At 39.0% G+C, this 26,660-nt stretch overlaps 1 protein-coding gene across 3 annotated transcripts in view; it reads left to right on the top strand.

The window, feature by feature from the left end:
• LOC133658044 (interleukin-1 receptor accessory protein-like 1) overlaps nt 1-26,660 on the top strand; it is a 496,379-nt gene that overhangs the window by 222,864 nt on the left and 246,855 nt on the right. For all 3 annotated transcript variants that reach the window (XM_062059657.1, XM_062059673.1, XM_062059665.1), the window contains exons 4-5: nt 13,945-14,131; nt 24,134-24,287. In XM_062059657.1, coding sequence (XP_061915641.1) covers nt 13,945-14,131; nt 24,134-24,287 — 341 coding nt within the window. The remainder of the gene's footprint in view (nt 1-13,944; nt 14,132-24,133; nt 24,288-26,660) is intronic.

The raw sequence follows: 26,660 nt of genomic DNA on the forward strand, positions 1-26,660 counted from the left end.
GACTTGTAAATATATATCTCAACCCCCCCTAAAGCAGTGTTTCTCAAAATTCCAAAGTCTGTATTTAACTCTGACAGTGTACAAATGAAACCAAATACAGGGTTTCCCCTAGATTGCCAAGATACCTGTGACGGTGGGGGCATGGTCGTCATGACGTCATCACATAATTTGCTATATTATTTTCTATAAAAAGACTCCAAAAATGTATACATACATTTAAAACAAATCTATTATTATTAATTAGTATTAACGTATATGTTTTATATAGTTTTGCCATATTTTCAATTGCTGCTGTTTGTCGTACAACGTACTTTGAGAATTGTTCTAATGTCTAGAGACTTTTAATGACTTTTTTAATAAAAACGACTAGCAACAAATCTAGCATCTTTTTCTGGTGTTAATATTTTCACGTTTTGTATATCGCTGCGGTATATCTGGGATGTATTAAAGTACGTTCACATCACAGACATGCTGACAACGTTAAAAAAAAACAGGCCAAAAGGCCGACATTTTAAACAAACACTTTTGGGAATAGAATGTGATTTGTGACAAGCTCTGAGTATTTTTCAAAACCTCAATTTGTTGGGCTTTTAATCAAAGAAAACACGGTGGCTAAGGTAGTACGACTAGTTGGACTTTTCATACTTATGGTCATTATTTCACAAACCCTTGTCAGGACATGACGGGATGGCCCTTTAAAAGGGATTCCTGGGACTTTCAGGGGTTTAATCCTTTCTGGGGAGCCTTATCTTGGACTTTCCTGTATACAAGTAAATAGGCTCAAATCCCTTTGGGGCCAATCCTGGTGAAAAATGGCCCCTAAAATTCAAATCAAATCAACTTTATTTATAAAGCACATTTAAAATTTACCACAGGGGTAGCCAAAGTGCTGTACAATGGGCAGGTTAAAAGATAATATGAGTACAGAGCAAACACAACACAAACAGAACACGATAAAAAATAAATAAATAAAACATAAAAGGTGTATTATGGGGTGCCATTGCAGGATGGATATCACTCAGTGTTAAAAGCCGTGGAATAAATGTATGTTTTTAAGAGAGATTTAAAAACAGGAAGAGAGGAGGCTTGTCTAACACTCAGAGGTAGGTTGTTCCAGAGCTTGGGAGCAGCAGCGGCGAAAGCTCTGTCACCTCTAAGCTTCAGCCTTGTGTCAGGGACCATCAGTAGCAGCTAATCGGCTGATCTTAGGGATTGGGTGGGGCAGTAAGGCTGAAGGAGGTCGGAGAGATAAGTTGGCGCGAGGTTGTTTAGACATTTAAAAACAAATAAAAGGAGTTTAAAGTTGATTCTGTAACGCACAGGGAGCCAGTGAAGGGACGCTAATATAGGGGTGATGTGCTCACGTCTGCGGGTCTGTGTTAGCAGACGAGCAGCAAAACCCCATTGTAAAAGTGCCCCGAAAATATCAGGGGAAGTTGTTTTTAGCTTCATGCTCCTTAAACAGCATCCATCATTTGGAGAAGATTTTGAAAATTGTCTATGGGAATTTGTATCATTAATTCATAAAACACTCGCACGGTTCAGACAAGGTTGTCACATGTTCATGAGTTTGAGGTCAGGTTTGAAGTTCTTCCACACAAACTTTCTTGCTGGTGCACAGCTTCCCAAAATTGTTCCCACAAATGTAGAAGAATAAAATTGATCAGATGAGATGTTGATTATGAGTCAGAAGTAGTGCTGTAACGATACAAATATGTTGGTACCGGTACCGGTCCTAAAATTATGTCGGTACTTTTCTAAATAAATGGCACCACAATAAAATAAAGCCAATATTTAGAGTACATTAAACATATGTTTCTTATTGCAGGTAAGTCCTTAAATAAAATAGTGAACATACAAGACAACTTGTCTTTTAGTAGTAAGTAAACAAACAAAGGCTCCTAATTAGTCTGCTGACATATGCAGTAACATATTATGTCATTTATCATTCTATTATTTTGTTAACATTATTAAGGACAAGTGGTAGAAAATTAATGATTACTCAACTTGTTCATTTACTGTTAATATCTGCTTACTTTCTCTTTTAACATGTTCTATCTACACTTCTGTTAAAATGTAATAATCACTTATTCTTCTGTTGTTTGATACTTTACATTAGTTTTGGATGATATCACAAATTTGGGTATCAATTCGATACCAAGTAGTTACAGAATCATACATTGGTTATATTCAAAGTCCTCATGTGTCCAGGGACATATTTCCTGAGTTTATAAACATAATATACATTTAAAAAAAATGAAAGATGATGTTGTGATGCCCAAAAAATATCGATGTAATCATAGTTGTATCGACTCGATACGTGCTTGTACTTGATATCATTACAGTGGATGTTAGGTGTCGATCCACTAATGGCGTTTGTTTACATTTTGACGCCGGTGAGCTACGGTGTGTAGTGAAGCATGTTTAGCTATTCCTCGTCCTGCAGGGATGATACTTATAAGAAACTTACTTTATTTGTCGCCATGGAGACCAGGATTAGTGATATAGAAGTAGCTAAAACATTGCCGACGATGGATGGACGTTAACCGCTAGTTAGCTAGCCATGTCTTAAAGCACTTCTTCCTGAGGGCTTTTCAGTATTATAACTTCGCCTTTATCATTAGTTTTTAAGCCAAAATGCGTTCGTTCTCCCTTTTCTGTCTACACACTGTGTCTGCTTGTAAGTACTCCGTGATTGTGTGCTGCCGAACATGCTCCTCTGCTCGTAAACCAGCAATGTCACGACGTGACTTCGACGCGGGCGCGGGGGGGGTGCGGGACAGGTACGTTTCAGAGACAGTATCGTACCAAAAATTATTAATTAGTATACTCTAGTCAGAAGAAACAAGATTTTCAGTATAGCCCTTGACTGATTCAATCAATGAATTCAAGGTTTGTCCTGAAACAACAACATTCTTTGCTCAAAACATTCAGCTTTTTTTACATGGCATCCTTCAAAGTAAGAAGACACTTATCTTACACTGATGGAAGGCTTTCTTCAATGGACCCTATAGCTGTGAAGCTTTACTCACATGTACTCTAAATGTCTGCATTGCTGTCTAGCTGCTCATGTTTGGCGCCCAAAGGACATAAGACCATCAAATATGGTCACAGCAGTTAAAAAAAGAAGAATACAATGCAGACAAAATCACAGGGATGAGCCGAAGTCTCTTCCCTTGACACGTCCCCACCAGCATGGGCAAGACCAACGACCTGTCAAAGGACTCTTGTAGACCTGCACAAGACGAGCATGGGCTTTAAGAACGTCAACAAGAAGGTTGACGAGAAAGAGACCAAATGGGTGCTATAATTTCGAAATGGAAAACAGCTAAGGCTTTTCTCTCTGGCACTCATCGAGGGTGGACGCTCCCCTCTTCCCTCCCTTATCTCTCCTGCTTGCTTCTTTGTCTTGTCTTGTCTTAACTTTTTTGTTGCCTCTTTTTGCACTGCTCTCCAAATCAACATTGGAACTATTTAACTGGCCTCAACGAAATTGACAAGATCTTGGGTTTAGGGGAACCTGCTTGTCGTGACGGAGCGGTTGTTGCTGGACACACGATGGACTCTTGGGAGAAGGAGTGCCGTGTGCCTGGCGACCCTTCCAGTCGAGGACGTGAAGATATCTACCTATTCGGAATTATGACAACAGGGCATCTGCTGATTGGAGTAAGCGTTGCTCTGGTTTGTCGACAAATTGGAAGTTGCTGGCAGTCTTCAAAGTACCCCAAAGCTGCCACAAATGATTGGAGGATGCAGGAAGAACCTTGGACACTCTTGTGATTTTGGATCACATCGGACTGTCTGCCCCGCAGGTTTGAGGACCAGTCATAGACTATTTAGAGTGAAAAGCACATTTTATTTTCACTCGCATACAAAACATTCTAACTTGGATTGTTTCCCTGGCTTCGAGACTTTCCCGAAGGACAGTGCAGCGAAGACACAACAAACTCCCTTCTTGTCTCTCATGGACACACACCTGTTGTTGTTGACTTTGGACTAGCGACCGCACGACATCAAGGCCGCGGAACAGAGACACACTGCAGGCTTACACACAAACATGCATCCACAAAAATATACGCCACACACATACATACCCCACCCCCCAATCCAACCCCCTCGACGCTAATCCCATAGGGGTGATGAAAGGTTGGTCAGCGCCTGAGAGCTGCGGCCCACCACCATGCCCCCTTAGGAGCCCAGTCTAGATTGTATTTTTTTTACTCATCCTTCCCCGGCGTTTTACCTTTTTGCCCCATCAGCATTCCTGTGCTGTAACCCTGTACACTTTGTTTGTCTAATCTTCAACAGATTTGTGCTGAAAACAAAGTTTAGTTGTACTTGTGCAATGACAATAAAGACCTATCCTATCCTATCCTAACTCCATGTACAATTCCACCTTATGGGGTGAAGATGGTGCGGGACCAGCCCCAGAAATACGAGAGAGAAGCTGGCTCGTCATCTCAAAGGGGTTGGGACTAGAGTCACCAAGACAACCATTAGTAATATTAACACTTTGTAATAACGGACTGAAATCCTGCAAGGGCCGCAAAGTCCCCCTGCTCAAAAAAGTATACATCCACCAGATCGGGCTGCAACACTTCATGGATGTTGTCGACAAAAACAAAGTCAAAATTTGTCGTCCAGAATTAATTAGTTGATAATAGGGTTCTACGGTATACCGGTACTAATAAAGTATCACGTTACCAATCAATTGAAATCGGTACTATACCACCTTCGCGGCGGTGACTACAGAGCTGAGGCGCATGATGTTGAGTGTGTCAACACGTACACACAAAGTGCGTACAAGTAATAACATCTTGGAGAGGAAAAATGGAGTTATAAAAAGGGACAGGTAATAATGTAGTTTTTACACCTGTCCTGCTGTTCGCTCCGGTGCAGGCTGTAGTCAAGGAGCACAGGGAAGACGTTCCCTTCAGGGTCAATACCATTTTACAATGCCTTTTAATTAATATTTTAACCTTGTAAAATTGCTCTTTGACTGTGAGTGTTTAATGTAGTGTAATATATTTTGTTAAAGTAAAGCCAATATTGACATGTTTCATAGTTCCCTTTATTTGGAAAAGTATCAAAGTATGAATATACATTTTGGTACCGGTACTAAATTATTGGTATCGGGATAATAGTCGGTGACGTCATTGCCCATGTTTTTCCAGCTTCTTCTTTTGCAATCTTCTTGTTGTGAGGCAGACTTGCTCGTACATGGACATGCATCCTCTGCTGTTGCCACTTCTAATACAAAGTAGCGTACAGTTCGACCCTCTCAGTAGACTAGCTATTGAAGCCCTTTAAAAAACTACAACAAACATGGTGTAGAGAAGATGCAGTCGAAGTGGAGGCACGTAAATTAGACCCGCCCACAAGACGGTCAGAAAGCAGCTTGAAGATGGTCTGTAAAACATAGTCTATGTAACAATCTGATCAAAGAACCACTATTACATGTTATGTAGACCACAAGGAAGTATTTTTTTTTTTAAAACACACACACAATATGACCCCTTTAAGGTTTCCAAATTCTAAAACTTTTCATGGAATATTACAAGATTTTAAATAAATTATTTACAGGAATGCATATAAATAAACTGAAAACTTGTACTTGTACTGAAACCGGTACTGTAGCTCCATATATTTTCGTTTTTATTTTTTTAAATGACCCTTGCATAGGGATGGGTCCCAGCAGGCACAAGACATTGATACAACATTGATTATACATACATGTAAGGACATGTATGTACTGACTTTGAAACAACGTTGCCAAATAGTTGTATTTGTAAATTGAGACGACATTGATGTCCAACATTGAATCAATGTTGTTGGTTGGGAAATGACCAAATTTCAATGGTCAAATCAACGTCAGAACCAACATTGATTAAACGTCGTCAAAAAGCATTTTGTTCCAACGTTAGGTTTACGTTGTTCAACGTCGGGACCTAATTCAACAACTTCTCAACTTTGTTTGAATTTATAGTGCCTGCTAGGGTATCTTTCGCATTTGAAATCCAGTATCCGGTATCTGGAATTGATACCTGTAATTATGGGTACCAATTTTTGGTGCTTTTGTGTGTGTTCATCGAGTTATAAATGTTAATTTGTTTAATAAAAACAACATCTAAAAAATATAAATTTATCATGTAACACTGAGTTGATGTTGACTGTGCTGTTCAGTTATATTTTTCTTACACTTCTCACTCTCATTTGCAAGTATGCATTCATTTCAGTATGTCCTAGATGTGTGGCTGTCGTCAGGAAGTAGTCTTTGCCATTACATTGAATGTGAAGTTGAGCTGTTTTGATTGTAATGTGAATTTTAGTATTAGTTTTTGTAGTTGTGATTGCCAAATTTGGAAGTTGTCATGTGAAATCGCAAACACTAATTAGTAACATGTGTGTGGCATATGCATTGTAAGTTAGCATCTAGGGAGCACATTTTGAATAGTGGAGCCCTACTTTTGAACGCATGCTTGCTTTGTTGTTATGGACAATTGTAGTATTACCTAGAGGCGGTCTGCTACAAATACGTCCGTTTGCCCACCCAGTGCTGGGTCTGCAAACGGACTTGGCGTCACGTGCAAACAAAGGTATCGAAATATGGTGCCGTTTTATTTTAGGTGAATCAAATTTGGTCGGTACCTAAAAGAAATACCTGATTCGGTACCTATCCTTAAACTTGTAGCATTAAACTGGTGAACAATTAGAAATGCAGTTGAGTGCATCCCTCCATAAACTATATTTATTATTATTAAACATTCACAGATTAACCAGTAAAACTAGTCATTTTTACAGAGATTTTGAAACCCAAGATTTAATGGTCACTGGTAACCTCACCAATGCACACACACACACATACACGCACACACACACACATTCTTCTATTGTTACCTTCTTGAGACTTCCGAAAAATGCCTACCTCTTTAGGACCACCCTTTCTAGATATATAAAGGTTTGTATTTACAACATTAATAATATAAACATACTATGAAAATATAAAAATGGTAAGATTTTAGTTATTTATTTATTTTTGTTTGTAATTGGTTTTTAATCTTCTCTATTTACATATACTTTATTTTTTTTATATTAATTTTGGCCAAAGGGGGCACATTTAAATTTCTTACACACACTTGTTATTTCATATGTTGAACAGAGGGGGAGCACTTTTAAAACCGACAAACACTTGTTCATCCTATGGTCACATATGGGTCGCGGGTTGTCTTACGTCAGCACTGGAAGTCGTAAAACCAGCTGTTCACCTGGCGGGTTTTTTCGGGGATCAATAGGGAAGTCCTTCTTTCTCTGCCGTCTTGTTTTATCATATATTGCTGCCTTTGCACCTGTCAACGTTTACTTTTGTATGCACATTAAATCAACAAAAAATCTTGACTTTGGAGCAATGTTCACAGACTCTAGTATTTGGCTCTCTACTAGAGACAATGGTTTTCCGTATGGGGACCATGATTTCGGTCCTAACTTGTTCTCCGGTCCTCATATGGAAGGCACTTTTCCTTGTTGATGTCTCAAGAAGGGTAGAAATACAAGCACACACACACACACACACAGACACACACACAGACACTTTACTTCTCTTGCATTGTGTGTGCTTTCACTGGACTTGCAGCATATTGCATTCCAAGTCCTCTACCTGCCCTCCAGCTGTACACCGTCTCTGTCAACCTGGCACCTCTCACGCTTGATGTATGCAGGATACTATCTATCATTGCCATGACATTGGATATCCCCTTCAGTGTGACACATTTGACGGACTCGCTCACCTGTTAATGCCACGGTATCGTCACACTTGTTATCACCATATCTGCAGCACAGGTCTCTGAGTGCAAGGAACACTCATGGAGTGCACCGTGCAGTCTGGAGTTTTCTTCTTTGAATGGGGTTCATGGATTTGACACTAGTCCAAAGATCACCCGGCACAAAAAGCTCCATGATGGAAGTAAATTGTTGAAAATACTTTTAAGGTGTTCAGTTCAAAACATTTTTGTAGGAAATTCCTAGAAACGCACAAGTGCTCTTGTTGGATATAGGAACTTAGGCCCCTTCTACACTAAGCCCACTAAGGTTACCCAGGCTATATCCCACCTAACCTTATCCTTGTCCACACACACAATGCCACCGTTTAAGACCTCTTCCGTCCGCCGGCGCAATGCGACTTAGTATGCATGCGAGAGAAAAAAATGCGCGTGTCATAGTCACCTCTGACCTGGAAGTGTATTCTTACCCTGTGTTTCAATGTAGAATATTGCCACATTTCCTTTAACAGTAAAATTGGTAATAAAAGTTAAAAATAGCGTCGACTCTGTGTGATTTCCTCTGGGGGATACAATGTATTATATCACTTTTAATTTGTTTTCAAGTAAAAAAAAAACAACCTTATTTTTTAAGTTGTGGTGGTAATGAAAATACCGTGGCAGCGCGCCATATTCAATTACAGACAGTCACAATGGCCTGCGTCTTGTTTACATCCGGTTCCGGTAGCGCGGTTTTCGGTGATTAAAGTATTTTTTCCGGTGGTCAAGTTTTTGGTATATCTCTTGTCAATAGTGATCTCCTGCTGGCCCCACTATGGACTGGACTCTCACACTATAATGTTAGATCCACTATGGACTGGACTCTCACAATATTATGCTAGATCCACTCGACGTCCATTGCACCGGTCACCCAGGGGGGATCCCCACATCTGCGGTCCCCTTCAAGGTTTCTCATTGTAATCCCATTGGGTTGAGTTTTTTCTTGCCCTGATGTGGGATCTGAGCCGAGGATGTCGTTGTGGCTTGTTGCAGCCCTTTGAGACACTTCTGATTTAGGGCTAAATAAGTAAAATGATTGATTGATAGTGCGCAAATAATAGGCTATATTTATCAATTAATGTGTTATGTTTGTGTGGTTTGGATTTGATGTCAGTTTTTCCCATGTTTGCAAACGCATCGTCCGTCCCTGAAAGGTGATTGGCGAAGAATAAGGAAGTGTTGTTGTGTGACTGAGGAAGCGCAGACTCATTAGACGAAAGTGTTTGCATGGGACGTAAAACCTGTTGGAATTGTGCCATTTATTATCATAAGATTGGTAATAAAAAATAAAAATAGCGTCGACTTTGTGTGATTTCTTCTGGGGGATACAATATATTACATCACTTTAATTTGTTTTGAAGTAAAAAAACAACAACCTTATTTTCAAGTACTGTGGCAGCGTGCCATATTCAATTACATTAAAGGGAAACCTTGTACAATAATACTGAAGGGAGACGTCAGCTTTCTGGAAATGTGACCTCCAAAAGAAGTTAGTTGAATATCCCTGCCATAGATGATTCAGGTGGAGCAAATGACACACTCCTCCCTCTCTACCAGCGAGCGAGTTTATCAGGGCTGCTCGGAATATTCAACACGGAAGCGAGTGGGCCCAGGGGATCTTATTTGCTCAGGTGTCCATCTGCTCCAAGTTGTCTGGGATAATCTCCACATCATGTCACATTTGCATCCGGCCTCCATGAGAAAAGCACAGTGACTGTAAGCGTCCGGCACTGGCCGGTTGCAAGGGTGCAAGACTCTCTATAGACCAGTGTGTTTGCTAATCCGCCACGCAGCTAATGCCACACAATTATGTAAGGATTTACCATGTTTGTTATTGTTTGTTGGTTCAGCTCAATTTGTGCATCCAGCTTTAGTTGGGAAATTAGCTGTAAGATTTTGCTAAACACCGCCAATTTGTTTTGTCTTTTAGCCGCAGGGGGATTTGCTGCAGTCCAACTCAGCTTGTCATGTGTCTTATTAGCGGGTTTAGGCAAAGAAAAGGTGCTCCCATTGATCCACTGATCATTAGGGATCCTCCTTTGGCTTTGTTCCCCCTGCCTGACGCAGCAAAAGAATCACAGAGAGTTGCCGTGTTTATTGATTTCAACGTTCTGTGAAGAATTACTCAAGCAGCAGATGAAACTGCATCACCCATGGATCCTTGCAAATGTTGAGCACAGGGTTTTTTCCCCTCATCCCCCAAAAAATGATTTTCTGGAGCACATTTGATCAGATTATCTGCTCACCCTTTTTACCCACTCACCACTAGAACTAAATATATTGAACTAAATATACACTTGTAAAGAACATAATGTCATGGCTGTCTTGAGTTTCCAATCATTTTTACAACTCTTATTTTTTTGTGATAGAGTGATTGGAGCACATAATTGTTGGTCACAAAAAAACATTCATGAAGTTTGGTTCTTTTATGAATTTATTATGGGTCTACTGAAAATGTGACCAAATCTGCTGGGTCAAAAGTATACATACAGCAATGTTAATATTTGGTTACATGTCCCTTGGCAAGTTTCACTGCAATAAGGCACTTTTGGTAGCCATCCATAAGCTTCTGGCAAGCTTCTCGTTGAATGTTTGACCACTCCTCTTGACAAAATTGGTGCAGTTCAGCTAAATTTGTTGGTTTTCTGACATGGACTTGTTTCTTCAGCATTGTCTACACGTCAGGACTTTGGGAAGGCCATTCTAAAAACCTTAATTCTAGCCTGATGTATCCATTCCTTTACCACTTTTGACGTGTGTTTGGGGTCATTGCCCTGTTGGAACACCCAGCTGCGCCCAAGACCCAACCTCCGGGCTGATGATTTTAGGTTGTCCTGAAGAATTTGGAGGTAATCCTCCTTTTTCTTTGTCCCATTTACTCCCTGTAAAGCACCAGTTCCATTGGCAGCAAAACAGGCCCAGAGCATAATACTACCACCACCATGCTTGACGGTAGGAGTGGTGTTCCTTGGATTAAAGGCCTCACCTTTTCTTCTCCAAACATATTGCTGGGTATTGTGGCCGAACAGCTCAATTTTGTTTTTCATCTGACATCACATGGACAAAGATAAGACCTTCTGGAGGAAAGTTCTGTGGTCAGAATTTAAATTTTGTCTTTAAATATAAATTAGCTTAGCAGGTTTGGTAAATATGTTTTCCTTCCTTTTCCTCCTTAACGCCTACTGGTGCTGTCCACTTTGAAAACCGACGGTTTTTGCATCATTCCTAATGATAACATTTGATTGAAATCCCATCACAGTGGTTCATACATACAAGAACATATGAGATTATATTCAATTTGTTTTAGATGCACCTGTGTATCTTCCTCAGTAACACCTTAGTATTTGTGTCACTTATGCCAGATGTAAAGGGTAGTTATGGTGCGTTCCATTAACCTCGGAAGTTAGAGCTGGGAATGACGTTATGAGCGTTCGAGTTACGAGGTCCGACATCAAGATGGTCACATCCATGAACGCTATTCTTGCGCTTGCCTTGTCTGAAAATGAGCTTCAGGAAAAATATGCACTACTTCTGTAACCTTCAAACACACGGGATGAAGAGGAAACACAAAGACCCTTTTGCTAGCGATATAGAACGTATGAAACACATACAAATAATGTACACTTCAGTAAAATAACAATGCATAAACACCCAACAGAACAACAAGAAATAGAAGTGCTATAACGTATATTACAGAAGCTTCTGCTATTGTTTACACTCCGAGCAGCCATCTTTCAAGGCAACTCAGGGGGCAGTGAGGACTCTCAGCCTTCTCGAGTAGGAAATCTGACGATGGGAGGCATTCAAGTTGAAGTTTCCCATTAGGAACTCGAAAATTCCGACTTCCCCGGTAGAAAGCACTATAATTTAATGTCAAGGGAGCTTTAACTTTACCTGAAGCGATGGTTGTTGATCGTGTTCAACGTGTTGCCTTTCTCTTGCCGCCATGTCCGCAAACACTTTTAGCCCATTGGGCAACCTTCCTCCAGTGTGGCAGTCTGTGTTTTTACGGGAGAGGAAGCAATCCCAAACATCCCTATTAGTCATTTTAAAGCAAGAGAAAAGTTCAGGGGACTAGATTCCTTCATCCGTCATAGAGCTTGCAGAGCTGTGTTCGTCAGAAAGGGTCCTCATATTGCCGCTGCATCCGCCCTTAACCTGAAGGGTTTCAACCGTCACTTTTGTTTAATTTTAGTGGTTTTGAAACTGTCTTTTAAATACCTAAGTATATCTTAAAACTGGTAACCGACCCATGCCTACTTAAGCGTGAGCAACCTTGTAGATGGACATGTACTCCGATGTTCAGTTCAACTAGGCATCTAACGAATAACAGTATTAATTAGACAGGGCGGTAAAATTCCAGACCGTAGGTATTTCTGTTTTGAATTAAAATGAGCGTAAAGCAGGGATTAATAACTGCACTTCGATAAACTCACATACCAGTGATACTGCTCATTTACTGGAGAAGCAAGTTATATATATATATATATATATATAGATATTTTTTTGAAATAGGGACAGATACAAAAACATAGACATCTGAAACAGTTATCCGATGTATGCATCATAGTGTTTGTAGCCAAAGCTAATTTACAACACTTGTCCCCAACAACAACACAGATCCAACATCATTAAAATAGGAAAATAAAAAATAGAATGAGTCGATAATAATGATAATAGTAATAATACAGACAAAGTGCAAACTAGATAAAAGCCAATAATAATAATAACACAGACAAAGGGCAGACTAGATAAAAACCAATTAGTAAAAATGAGTAAAAACTAAACATGGGAACACGATTGTTGCTCAACAAGCCATCATTTTGTTTGTTTTTTGAAAGTGACAAGTGCAGGTATACTTTTCAAAGTGTCCGGTAAAGAGTTCCATAGTTGTGGTCCTTTTATTGAAAAGGCAGTCTGGGCAAAAGATTTTCTACGGAATGGAACACAACAGATGCCTTTTGACATTGCTCGGGTGGTAGATCTGGTACCACTTTGCAGTCTTGTAATTGCCTTGCAGAGCAATTGGGGAGCAGAGTTTTCCAAGCATTTAAAAAACAGTTTAAGTGTGTGTAACAAAATAAAATTGGTGAAACTTAAAATATTGTATTTGGTTAAAATTTGGCAATGATGATATCGTATACTCTTCTTGTCTAGGACTTTCAAGGTGCGGTTATAAAGACACTCAATGGTCTTGATTGATGAGTTAGTGCGCTAATGACGAGCCAGCTTAAATGCTAACATGAATACAAAAGACACTGTTTCTCCCCACTACAACGTCATACCCAAATCTTAGCTTCTACAAACACATTGTTGTCTGAGCAATACATATTTACTAAACATATTTAACTAAACATAACTCTAAACATTACCACTTTACAACAATAATATGTCAACAATATTCAATGTTTATTCTGCCAAGGAAAGTATATTGTTTCTAGTTTCTAGTAGACAACTGTATTTTACCGACAGCGTGACACGCTAACAGCCAATCACGTAACGCGTATCAACTACGAAGTTTGGTTGTGCCGTCTTTCTGTCTCGCTCTGGATTCTCTGCATGGACTGAGAAGAGAAACTGTGATATCTTGATATACCAACTCAATAACAGACACTTGTCTTTAGTTTTGTTGGTTTTAATGCAGACGGTTCGGCAACATCCTGACTGTGTTCGTTTAATGAGTAACTTCCCAAACTACACTGTGTAGTGTTCAATAGCTTTTACACTAATGCCATCTAGTGTCTCAAAACTGCAACTACCTTCAAATGCTCTGCAATAATGTTGCTACCTTAGCCGCGCTCATCCTACTTGGCTACCAGACACAATATTCACTGATAAATAGCACCCTTGGTAAGTTGGAAACTGCATTACTCTATTTATTGTCAGGCTTAAATAAGTCATAAAAAAAATCAATTATCGATATCGATCAATATAAAAAAATGTCTATAATGATACAGTTTTCAGCCATATCACCCAGCCCTAATCCCATTTTTCTGATTCTAATATTACTGCCAGTGCCTCAATGCTTGTACAGTGTATTTGGTTATAGCCACAATTTAGACCGAACATGAACGACATTTGTGGGATTTATTGTTATATTTGTAGTAATTCCTTCCCCATTATGTTGCAGGAACTCCACCTACTGCATGAAGGTCTCCATGTCCCTCACCGTGGCAGAAAATGACACAGACCTCTGCTACAACGCCAAGATGAGGTTCTTTGAGAAGGCGGAGCTGAGCAAAAGCAAGGACATCACCTGCGCTGGCATCGAAGATTACACCCAGTCAGGAGTGGAGCCTCAGATCAAGTGGTACAAGGTAAGATGTTGTCTCAGTCACAATAAATATACTGTAATTTCGGTCTGTACTGTAAGACAGAGCACAACCAATACCCAAGGCTCCAATATTAGCAAACATTAACTTCACATTTGGGTTGTACGGTATACCGGTATTAGTATAGTACCACAATACTAATGAATCATTTTTGGTACTATACCACCTCTGAAAAGTACCGGTCCGCCACCCCCCGCACCCCTGTCGTCGTCACGTCCTGTCATTGCTGGTTTACAAGCAGATGAGCATGTTCGGCAGTGCACAATCACAGAATACTTACAAGCAGACACAGTGTGTAGACAGAAAAGGGAGAACGGATGCATTTTGGCTTAAAAACTAAAGATAAAGATGAAGTTATAACACTGAAACGCCCTCCGGAAGAGGTGCTTTAAGACATGGCTAGATAGCTAGCGGCTAAAGTCCACCCCCAGTCTGCAGTGTTTTAGCTACTTCTAAATCACTAATCCTCGCCTCCATGGCGACAAATAAAGTAAGTTTCTTACAAGTATCATCCCTGCAGGACGAGGAATAGCTAAACATGCTTCACTACACACTGTAGCTCACCGGCATCAAAATGTAAACATCCGCCATTGGTGGATCTACACCTAACATCCACTGTAATGATACCAAGTACAGTAGCGTATCTAGTCGATACTACTATGATTACGTTTATATTTTTTGGCATCACAACATCTTCTTTCGTTTTTTTTAAATCTATATTAATGTTTATAAACTCAGGAAATATGTCCCTGGACACATGAGGACTTTGAATATGACCAATGTATGATCCTGTAACTACTTGGTATCGGATTGATACCCAAATTGGTGGTATCATCCAAAACTACAGAAGAATAACTTATTATTACATTTTAACAGAAGTGTAGATAGAACATTTTAAAAGAGAAAGTAAGCAGATTTTAACAGTAAATGAACAAGTAGATTAATAATTCATTTTTTTACCACTTGTCCTTAATAATTTTGACAAAATAATAGAATGGAAAATGACACAATATGTTACTGCATATGTCAGCAGCTAAATTAGGAGCCTTTGTTTGCTTACTACTAAAAGACAAGTTTTCTTGTATGTTCACTATTTTATTTTAAGGACAGACTGGCAATAAGAAACATACACTACCGTTCAAAAGTTTGGGGTCACATTGAAATGTCCTTATTTTTGAAGGAAAAGCACTGTACTTTTCAATGAAGATAACTTTAAACTAGTCTTAACTTTAGAGAAATACACTCTATACATTGCTAATATGGTAAATGACTATTCTAGCTGCAAATGTCTGGTTTTTGGTGCAATATCTACATAGGTGTATAGAGGCCCATTTCCAGAAACTATCACTCCAGTGTTCTAATGGTACAATGTGTTTGCTCATTGGCTCAGAAGGCTAATTGATGATTAGAAAACCCTTGTGCAATCATGTTCACACATCTGAAAACAGTTTAGCTCGTTACAGAAGCTACAAAACTGACCTTCCTTTGAGCAGATTGAGTTTCTGGAGCATCACATTTGTGGGGTCAATTAAACGCTCAAAATGGCCAGAAAAAGAGAACTTTCATCTGACACTCGACAGTCTATTCTTGTTCTTAGAAATGAAGGCTATTCCACAAAATTGTTTGGGTGACCCCAAACTTTTGAACGGTAGTGTATGTTTAATGTACCCTAATATTTTTTGTTAAAATAAAGACAATAATGCAATTTTTTGTGGTCCCCTTTATTTAGAAAAGTACCGAAAAGTAGCGAAATAATTGTGGTACCGGTACCAATATATGGTATCGAGACAACACTACTTCTCATTATTAAGCAACTGCAGATGCCTAATAATAGATGACAACAAATTATTTGGATTGCAACAGTTAAGTTAAAGTTAAAGTGATTGATTGTCACACACACACTAGGTGTGGTGAAATTTGTCCTCTGCATTTGACCCATCCCCTTGATCACCCCCTGGGAGGTGAGGGGAGCAGTGAGCAGTAGCGTAGCCGTGCCCGGGAATCATTTTTGGTGATTTAACCCCCAATTCCAACCCTTGATGCTGAGTGCCAAGCAGGGAGGTAATGGATCCCATTTTTATAGTCTTTGGTATGACCCGGCCGGGGTTTGAACTCACAACCTACCGGAGACCTATATCATACATAGTTTATGTTACAAGTAAATTGATTGACAACACCGACAAACGATCACGCAGCATAAATCAGCGTCCATCAAACATGTTACTTACTCATGCATGAATAGGTCCAACATTGGCTTAATGCTTTAAGGGGAATTGCGCTGTTTTTTGGAATGTTGTCTATCATTCACAGTCCTTACGTGAGAGAAGCACACGTTTTTCTTTTGTTATGCATTCTATATCATAAAACAACACTAGCAAAAGTCAGCTAACAATGGAGCGCTCTAAAAAAAAAACATTCCAAAGCCTCCAACAACATTTGATATACACACTGTAGGTATGTATGTAATGTAGTAACAGCTACATTCATAATAACATGTAATATTTACATATTTTGCTCATTTCAAGCATTTGGTGGCGTAATGAAATGCTGATATCAACCAAACCTAAGTTTGGTTGACTAAACCTGATGACTGTATTATGCTGATAGTATATATTTATACCATGAATTGATTAACGTGGACCCCGACTTAAACAAGTTGAAAAACGTATTCGGGTGTTACCATTTAGTGGTCAATTGTACGGAATATGTACTGTACTGTGCAATCTACTAAAAAAAGTCTCAATCAATCAATCAATAATTTCCCAAAGGCATTCCAACATTCAAACCTAATACACGTGACAGACTTCATAAGAGCCAACAACGACTACTTTGGGACAAATGATGATCCATAAGCTTATATTTTTAAGTCTGACTATGCAGAGGTTGAGCTACAAGTTTTAGAAGCTGTGTGCTACACAGATGAAGCTTTACTGAAACACTAAGCATCATGTTTTGTTTTGCAAAGTGCTGAACAAAATATACAAACTACGAACATAATAAAACTTACTGTACAATGTCTGCTCTCACTGGGATTTGGACTGATGGGATGTTCATATCTTCCCGCTTAGATGAATAATTAACTATCATTCTCACGAAGACAAAAGTAAAAAGTTGCAAACAAGTCTTTTTCTATAAGTTGACCAACGTCTCAGTTTATGGCCACAACTGTCTACTATACAAATGAGATGCATAATTTATTATCTCGAATTAACTTTCACCAACTCAGGTGATGCGGCAGCTGCAGCTCAGTATGTCAACAACTGCAGCTGCACAAGCTAGTTAGCTCTGCACAAGCTAGTTAGCTCCCTGTGATAAAAATAGTTTGTCTGCATCAGCGCTTATAATAACAATCTCGCTAATACTTGGTTAATATTCAGGTCACGATATGTAAATATACTATTGTTGGCGGTTTTTGTAGAAGGCTTTATGGGCGGAATAGTGTACTCCCGTTAGATGCATTGTTAGCCACCTCGTACTTGCCATATTTTACGGCTTAGAATGCATTAATAAAAAGAAAAACATATGGCTTACATAGAGGATAGTGAATGATAGGCAGAATTCCCCAAAAAGTGCAGTTCCCTGTTTAAGTAGCAGTAGAGTGGAAACACAAGTTGACTTTATATGCTTAATTGTGTTTCATTGTAGCCATTAAACCATATCCAATTGTATTTACAATCGGCAAAGTATTGGAAAATGCCGACAAAACATCACAAAATGCCACTATTTTAGACGGCCGTTTTGAATATTCCGCTGTGAATGTTTGCGGCAATACACGTAGTTTTGGGGTGGGATGACGTTGCGATGGGAAGGCCTCTGCACTCTGACCATATCATCAGATCAGTCGTACTGGAAATATGCAAAAATTAGATAGAGATGTGCTGTTTATCATTTAGCACCCTTATGTAAGACATTAATTAATTATGTTAATTTTTTTTCTAAGTCGTAAATAAATTAATTAATTAAAAGTCTGCTAACAATTGAGTCAAAACCCACCAACATTAACCTATTTACATATTGTGACTTGAATATTGACCAAACATTAGCGATATTGTTATTATAAGCGCTAACGCAGACAAACTATTTTTTAACGGTGTATTGATAACAGAGATTATGCTGCAGCATTAAACTGGCTGATGTCCTGCTGCTGCTGCTCGTCAACATTATATTCTAGATTATAAATCATGCCTCTCATCTGGATAATAGAAGGATTCAACCATGATCCTAGAAGTGGATTTTTTAAATTATATTTTTATATAGCGCTTTTCTCTAGTGACTCAAAGCGCGTTTACATGGTGAAACCCAATATCTAAGTTACATTTAAACCAGTGTGGGTGGCACTCGGAGCAGGTGGGTCAAGTGTCTTGCCCAAGGACACAACGGCAGTGACTAGGATGGCGGAAGCGGGGATCGAACCTGGAACCCTCAAGTTGCTGGCACGGCCACTCTACCAACCGAGCTGTACCGCCTGTGACATTTAATTTATACCCAGAGATGGAGACAAAAATATGACGACCGAAAACGGTGTCTGCAGGTAGCAACTTTTCCTTTTAACCTTTCGTGTCGATCATGATTAATTCTTCACCTAATGGGGAAGTAATGAACATCCCATCACTCGTCATTGCAGTGAGAGCAGACATTGTACAGTAAGCAATCGTTTTATTTAGAGATGTCCGATAATATCGGATTGCCGATATTATCGGCCGATAAATGCTTTAAAATGTAATATCGGAAATTATCGGTTTCAAAAAGTAAAATTTACGACTTTTTAAAACCCTGCTGTACGGAGCGGTACACGGACGTAGGGAGAAGTACAGAGCGCCAATAAACCTTAAAGGCACTGCCTTTGCGTGCCGGCCCAATCACATAATATCTACGGCTTTTCACACACACAAGTGAATGCAATGCATACTTGGACAACAGCCATACAGGTCACACTGAGGGTGGCGGTATAAACAACTTTAACACTGTTACAAATATTCGCCACACTGTGAACCCACACCAAACAAGAATGACAAACACATTTCGGGAGAACATCCGCACCGTAACACAACATAAACACAACAAAACAAATACCCAAAACCCCTTGCAGCACTAACTCTTCCGGGACGCTACAATATACAACCCCCCGCTACACCCTACCCCCGCCCCCCACACACCTCAACCCCGCACCCCCAACCCCGCCCACCTCAACCTCCTCATGCTCTCTCAGGGAGAGCATGTCCCAAATTCCAAGCTGCTGTTTTGAGGCATGTTAAAAAAAATAATGCACTTTGTGACTTCAATAATAAATATGGCAGTGCCATGTTGGCATTTTTTTTCCATAACTTGAGTTGATTTATTTTGGAAAACCTTGTTACCTTGTTTAATGCATCCAGCGGGGCATCACAACAAAATTAGGCATAATAATGTGTTAATTCCACGACTGTATATATCGGTATCGGTTGATATCGGAATCGGTAATTAAGAGTTGGACAATATCAGAATATCGGATATCGGCAAAAAAGCCATTATCGGACATATTTAGTTTTATTATGTTCATAGTTTGTATTTCTTGTTTAGCACTTAGCAATATATACAATTAGTGTTATTTTTTTGTTGTATTTTACTTTCTATCTATACATAGTGAGTGATATGTAGTATTTTTTGTTTTTTTATTACGCTTTACTTCCGTTACTGTATGTAAAAACCTCTACTGCAACAATGTAATTTCCACATCGTGGGATAAATCAAAGTCTATCCTATCCTAATGTTTCACTAAAGCTGGATCTGTTTAGCACCCAGCTTCTTAAAACTTGTAGCTCTTCCTTCTTGTATTTAGGCTAAAAAATACAAAGTTCTGGATCCTAATTCTCCCAAAGTAATTGTATTTGGCTCTAACAAAGTCTGCATGATTATCATTGTTGTTGATGGGGAAGGGATTTCTGGTTACCAAACTCTACGTCACGGATCACGTGACTGACCTGCTCATTATCTCTCAAAATGGCTCGTGAATCTTGGTGAGATTGATACTGTTTTGATCATATGTATTCACTCACAAACTTCCTAAGTTCTTTGGTGTCATAAATCAGATAACGTTGTGACTTGTGCAGCCCATTGAGACACTTGTGATTAGGGCTATAACGGTAAACTTTGACTGATTGATTGATTGATTGACTGATATATATGATAATAGCTTCAATATGGACGCAACTTGTTTTTTCCATTCTACTAGTACTTCAATACATGGATCCAACCAGTAGCAAACAAAAAAATATGTGACGATGCCGCATGTTGGCTGTTGTCGTGATCCCAAGATGCAGAAAGGGCGGGCGATGTGCAGGCAGAATGTTGTTTAATTAGGAATCAAGCAGAAGAAAAATAATAAAGGTCTAGCAGAAACTCACAAAGAAACACCACACTACATAATGAATAAGGACTAAAGGAAGAAACAAGGTGGCACTAAATAGAACTAATTAACAATGAGGAACGGGTGTGCTGGCAGGACAAAGAACAGAAAGTAAAGGTGCTGTAGAACAGAGACCAAGCAGGAAATACTGACTAAACAAAAGCAATAGGACAAGAAGTACTGATACTAGACACATAAAAATTACGAACATGGTCCAAATTGCCTTGACAGTTTTTGCTTTTGTACTCCTTGAACTCCTTGTGCAAAAGGGTGTTTTAAAAAGTCAAATTTGCTGATGTTTAACCTTTTAAAGCTTGTGAAAAGTCTTGGTTTGTATGGTTCCACTACATCACATTTAGCTCTTTTGGGGGATATCTGGCTTGTAAATTGGGCTATACACCTTTATAACACTCTGACATCTGTGCTGAGGCCCCTTCTACACTAAGCCAGATAAGGTTATCCAGGGTAAATCCCACCTAACCTTATCCATGTCCACACACAACAATGCCACCGTTTAAGACCTCTTGGCCCCTCCGTCCGCCGGCGCAACACGACCTAGCGGAAAAAAACGTGTGCGTCATAGTCACCTCTGACCTGGAAGTGTATTCTTACCCTGTGTTTCAATGTAGCCTATTGCCACATTTCTTTTAACAGTAAACCTTGCTTGCCTCACCATCAGCAGCTGTTAGACTATTGTAGTGAATCACACCTGAGCCATCATACATGAATCACATCTTTAATGGACGTATGAAAGTAAACAATGTGATAAATAACATTTTACAACAACCAACAACAGGACACTGTGCTTGTAGGCTGAAATTGGCGGTCGTACTTGACGGCCGCAACCACTTCATGGCTTCACAATATTTATGGAGTACAAAACTATACATTGAGTAATCACTCGACATACATGGCGGACAATAACTGATAGTCTGCTTTGCCAGTCCAAATGCATTCGCTATTTTTCATAGTCTTCCCTTGTCCACGGTAGCCCGCATTCTCGTCTCTCCTTCGACAAATGGACAAAGTTTTTCGCTAAGTAGAATCACAGCTGAACTGGACATTGGAAAGTTCTCTTGCCGTTCCTCTGACACAACACACTCGGTGACAAACATATCCCACCAGGCTGCCGTTCTTCCAGGCCTTATCCAAAACCGTCGCTAAATATTGCTATGTTGCCGTCTGAGATGTGTTGTATCCCAAATAGCTGCAATCGCCCGTTGCCTTCTCTTAATGTATTCATGTGTGATTTCCAAAAGCGTCTGTACCCGTATTTTCCACACTATAAGGCGCACCGGATTATAAGGCGCACCTATGCATCCATTAGATGCTGCTTACCATAGAAGAAGAACTTCTTCTTCTACGGGGGAAAATGAAGTCGGCGGCTGCTTACCGTAGTTGCGAGACCTAAACTTTATGAAAATGAAGTTTAGGTTTGTTGTGGCTCAATATTGGTCCATATATAAGGCGCACCGGATTATAAGGCGCGCCTTATAGTGCGGAAAATACGGTACATGTACAAGAAGGAGAAACACGGGCATGTCTGGATGACTCGCCTACATCTTTCTAGTGGTTGCCGCCGAGTTACCGAACGGGTTCAGAATCAGAATCAGAATCAGAAATACTTTATTAATCCCCTAGGGGAAATTAAAATGTTCAGCACAATCCCATTCAAGATCAGACAAACATTACAGGGAGACAGAACAGGATCGCTGACGATACAGGTAAACAATGGGGGGTGAGAAGAACAAAAAAAATCGGTCTAAACCTGGGTTGTTATGCAGCTGGCTGTGGTGCGTTCTTTCTGACGTCACTTCCTGTGTGGGGCGCGGTCTTTCTGGCGTCACTTCCTCTCCGAACTCAGTTTGTAAACGATCAATGAGTCCATACAAAGCTTTTAAGAAATACACGGCGCACTTACCCGTGTAAAAAATTGTCCGAGGAGGGGGACCTTAAACGCTGATTTAGTGTGGCTGAAACGAGGCTTAGGCTAAATAATTATTAGTTTAAGGCAGGGGTGTCCAAACTTTTTCCACTGAGGGCCGCACACGGAAAAATTAAAGCATGTGGGGGCCATTTTGATATTTTTCATTTTCAAACTATAACCAAAAATATGGATTTTGTTATTTATTTTACCTTTAAGGGTCCCGGGGACCATAAAGGTTCTCAGTCATTAAAATGTTAAAAATAAGTCAGATTATTATTATTTTTAAATTATTTAACGCTTACAGTAAATCTCTATATCAACTTCAAGTTGATATAAAGTAATACAAATTAAAAAAAATGTTTTATGGCTTTTCTGTCAAAAACAACTTAGTTTTTTTATAGTAAAACTGAAATATGCAATATTTAGTAATTAGAGCCCTAAAAGATCAACAATGCAGGACACCATTGATTTTAATTTTTTCATATTTTTGAGTAATCACAGTGAAAAGATAAATAAAAAATCACTAAATATATTTGGAATCCAAAAGGTGCCCCACTCATAAAGTGATACATTTTTATTAGGTTTTTATTTTACTTTCAACACTTAAGTTACGAGATCAACTTCAGATATATCTGTCGATTTTATGCTGGAACAATTATTTGGTTTGTTTAATGCGCTTTTGTCAAAGAAAACGTTGATGTTTTTATATGGCTACTACACAATATATGGAATATATACCACATAAAACATTTTAAAGTGAAATATTTGAAGTAATTGGAGCCCTGAAAATAACTCATTATAACATGGATTTTTTGTCATTATTTTTTTTTTTTGAGCAATGGCAAAAAAAGAATAAAGAAAGACAAAAGGAAAAAAAACAGCCTGCATGGCACCTTTTGTGTCAACATTGCAACTTTTTCTCATTAGATTTCACCTCATTCCACTTTTTTGAATGTTCTTTTTTATTTTTACAATAGTATTTCCAGAATGTGTGGCGGGCCGGTAAACAATTAGCTGCGGGCCACAAATGGCCCCCGGGCCGCACTTTGGACACCCCTGGTTTAAGGGGTTATCCGGCTTAGTGTAGACATGGCCTAAATGGACATCGGGAAGTGCCTCTAGGTCACGCGGTTACAATACAAAACTATTTTCAAAGAATTATTTGGAAAATGCACAAAGTGGGTCCATAAAGGCGTACTCGCAAGAGTTTGGAGCAAAAGAACAAAACCTCCACTCCATCAAATGCGATCTATTGCAAAATGATGGCCAGGTGTCCCCAAAGTTGTGTGTGTGTGTGTGATGTAGAACCAATATAAGATTGAACAGTTCTTTTTCAGTCTCCCACCAAACCCGATTAAAATAGCGGATAATGACTGTGGGTGTTTAAGCCTCCAGTATTTGGCTCACGCTTTCTTAGGCCACAGTCTGAGGCCAAACCCCGCAGTGCCCCAATTTCCTTTTGCCTCGGGTGGTTCAGTGGCCCAAAATCACAGAAGGCTCAGCTCTAACTAAAAGTGAATATGATTTTTTTTTTTTTTTTTTTTTTTTTTTTTTTTTTTTTTTTTTGGAAAGCCATCCTGAATTAACAATAGATGAGGATTTAGGCAAATATCCTCATTGTGTAACGTTCTACCGCCATTATTCTCAAGGTGTCTTTCCTCTGCCTGAAACATAGGAGTGCAAGCCAAAGCAGTGGAGACAGACAATCGAGAGGCGGAGCGACATCCTCTCCATCAAGGAAGTTCGGGAAGATGACATTGGGAATTACACCTGCGAATTACAGTTTGGAAACTTTGTGGTGCGGAGGACTACAGAGCTCTCGGTCACAGGTAAGGAGGAATTCAAAGTCACAGTCCCTTTTATTCGGTCGGTTTGGCACATCCTCAAAGATCTGCAGTAGCGATGTTTGGATCCAGGTTTTATGCTGCCGATTACGATACTGATCATACATCAGTGATATCGGCCGATACAAATACCGATACAATATTAACTCATCAGTGATCAGCTGATGAGCTTAACGGGATATGGCTAAAGAATGTACTCACAAGAAAGATTCCTTCAAAAAGGATGCACGCTCAGAGAGAAATAATTACGGTAACACTTTAGTATGGGGAACATATTCACCATTAATTTGTTGCTTATTAACATGCAAATGAGTAACATATTTGCTCTTAATTAGTCATTATTAAGTACTTAGTAATGCCTTATCCTGCATGGCCTTATCATACAACCAGTAAGCCATTAACTAAGAGTCTTCCCTCAATAACCTCAGAACTATTGCTTATTAGTAACCCTAACCATAACCCTTATATGTTCCCCTAGTGTCCAAATAACTCTAAATTAAGTCTTTGTGACTTAGAATATGTTCCCCATACTAAAGTGTAACCATAATTACATTTCCTCGTTACACACATGTAGGACTTGCATGAATTTCTTCAAACGTCGTCTATCTACAGTAGACACTGCAATGCTCCTAATATGCGAATCACCACCCTCAAAATAAAGTTTCTTCCAAGTAACATTATCACTGGAAGTCTGGCGGAAAGGAATGGCTATGCATGCTACACAGGATGACACGAGAAGCAAACTGCTAAAGCTTCAATGTAAAGTAGGGGTGATCAATAATCCAGATGTAGATACTATCAGTATAGTATCAGTACATAGATCATACCAACATGATTATTACATACACATATTTATATATGTATATGTATGTGTGTATACAATATTTTTCCTTTTTTTGTTTTTATTACTATAAAATATTTTTGGGGTGTTTTTTTGTAATTGTTTACAAACTTAAAAAGTAAGTCTCTGGATACAGGAAGGCTTTAAGGGGAAAAACACAAATAATTAAAAAATTGGAGCCAATAGTTTTTGCTTTTCTTTAGTTATACTTATTGTGCACTAGACACTTTATTTTATTCAAGAAATGTATGTAGCATTAAATACCAAAAATGGTTTATTTACATACCTGAATTGTTTCCAAACGGTGTTTTTTTGTCAAGGCAATAAAACGGCTGATCAAGCAAAACAGAAGTCATCGTCATGGATCCACAAGCTGCGGACGCTAGCTCTCAATCAGCTAAACAGACTCAATAACTCCACTGTGACGTCTTGGTGAATTTACTGAGGAATTTGTGAAACTGAAACACCACCAAAAATAATGCCATTGTAAGTTAATAATACTAAGACCATAACTCTTAATTGTGTTAGCATATTAGCTAATGGTAATGACGCTAGCAAGTACACACATGTCAAAATCACACAATGGACGGTTTAGTAAGTATAAACAGTTTTATTTTTACTATAAAACTTACAAACGTTTCTTGGAGTTATGAATGAAGAGTCTATGGGAGTAAAAACGCTATGGACGGCTAGGAGACTGAACGGCAATTCTCCTTCCTGTTGAAAGCACTGCCGGTAAATCGAAGGACACTGCAGCACCTGCAGTGAATGAATTCCTCCAACAGATGGCGCCATAGCATAAACAATAAAACACTTTGCCTGTATTTTTTTATACTATTTTTATTATGGCTGTCAGTGAGGAAAAATACATAAATTAGCCACACCGTTTTATAAGCCGTAAGGTTCAAAGTGTAAAAAGAAAGTAGTGGGTAATAGTCCATAATTTAGGATATAAGATAAGCTTCTTAAAAATGTGCAATTATATTGACTTTAGTTACTTGCTTACAAAATGTTCTTCAGTTTATTGGGCGGTTTGGTAAGTATAAACAGTTTTGGTTTTACTATAAAACTTACAAACGTTGCTTGGAGTTATGAATAAAGAATCTATGGGAGTAAAAACGCTATGGACGGCTAGAAGACTGAACGGCAATTCTCTTTCCTCTTGAAAGCACTACCGGTAAATTGAAGGACACTGCAGCACCTGCAGTGAATGAATTCATCCAAAAGATGGCGCCATATCACAAACAATAAAGCACCCTCTGGGTTTTTGCTGTTTTTTTGGGGGGTTTTTTAAAATACAATTTTTATTATGGCCGTAAGTGAGGAAAAATCCATAAATTAGCCGCGCCGACTTATAAGCCGCAAGGTTAATAGTGTAAAAAGAAAGTAGCGGGTTATAGTCCAGAATTTACAATATAAGATAAGCTTCTTAAAAATGTGCAATAATGTTTACTTTAGTTACTTGCTTACAAAATGTTCTTCAGTTTATTGGGCAGTTTGGTAAGTATAAACAGTTT

This window comes from Entelurus aequoreus, linkage group LG01 (assembly GCF_033978785.1).
Source record: "Entelurus aequoreus isolate RoL-2023_Sb linkage group LG01, RoL_Eaeq_v1.1, whole genome shotgun sequence".
NCBI lineage: Eukaryota > Metazoa > Chordata > Actinopteri > Syngnathiformes > Syngnathidae > Entelurus > Entelurus aequoreus.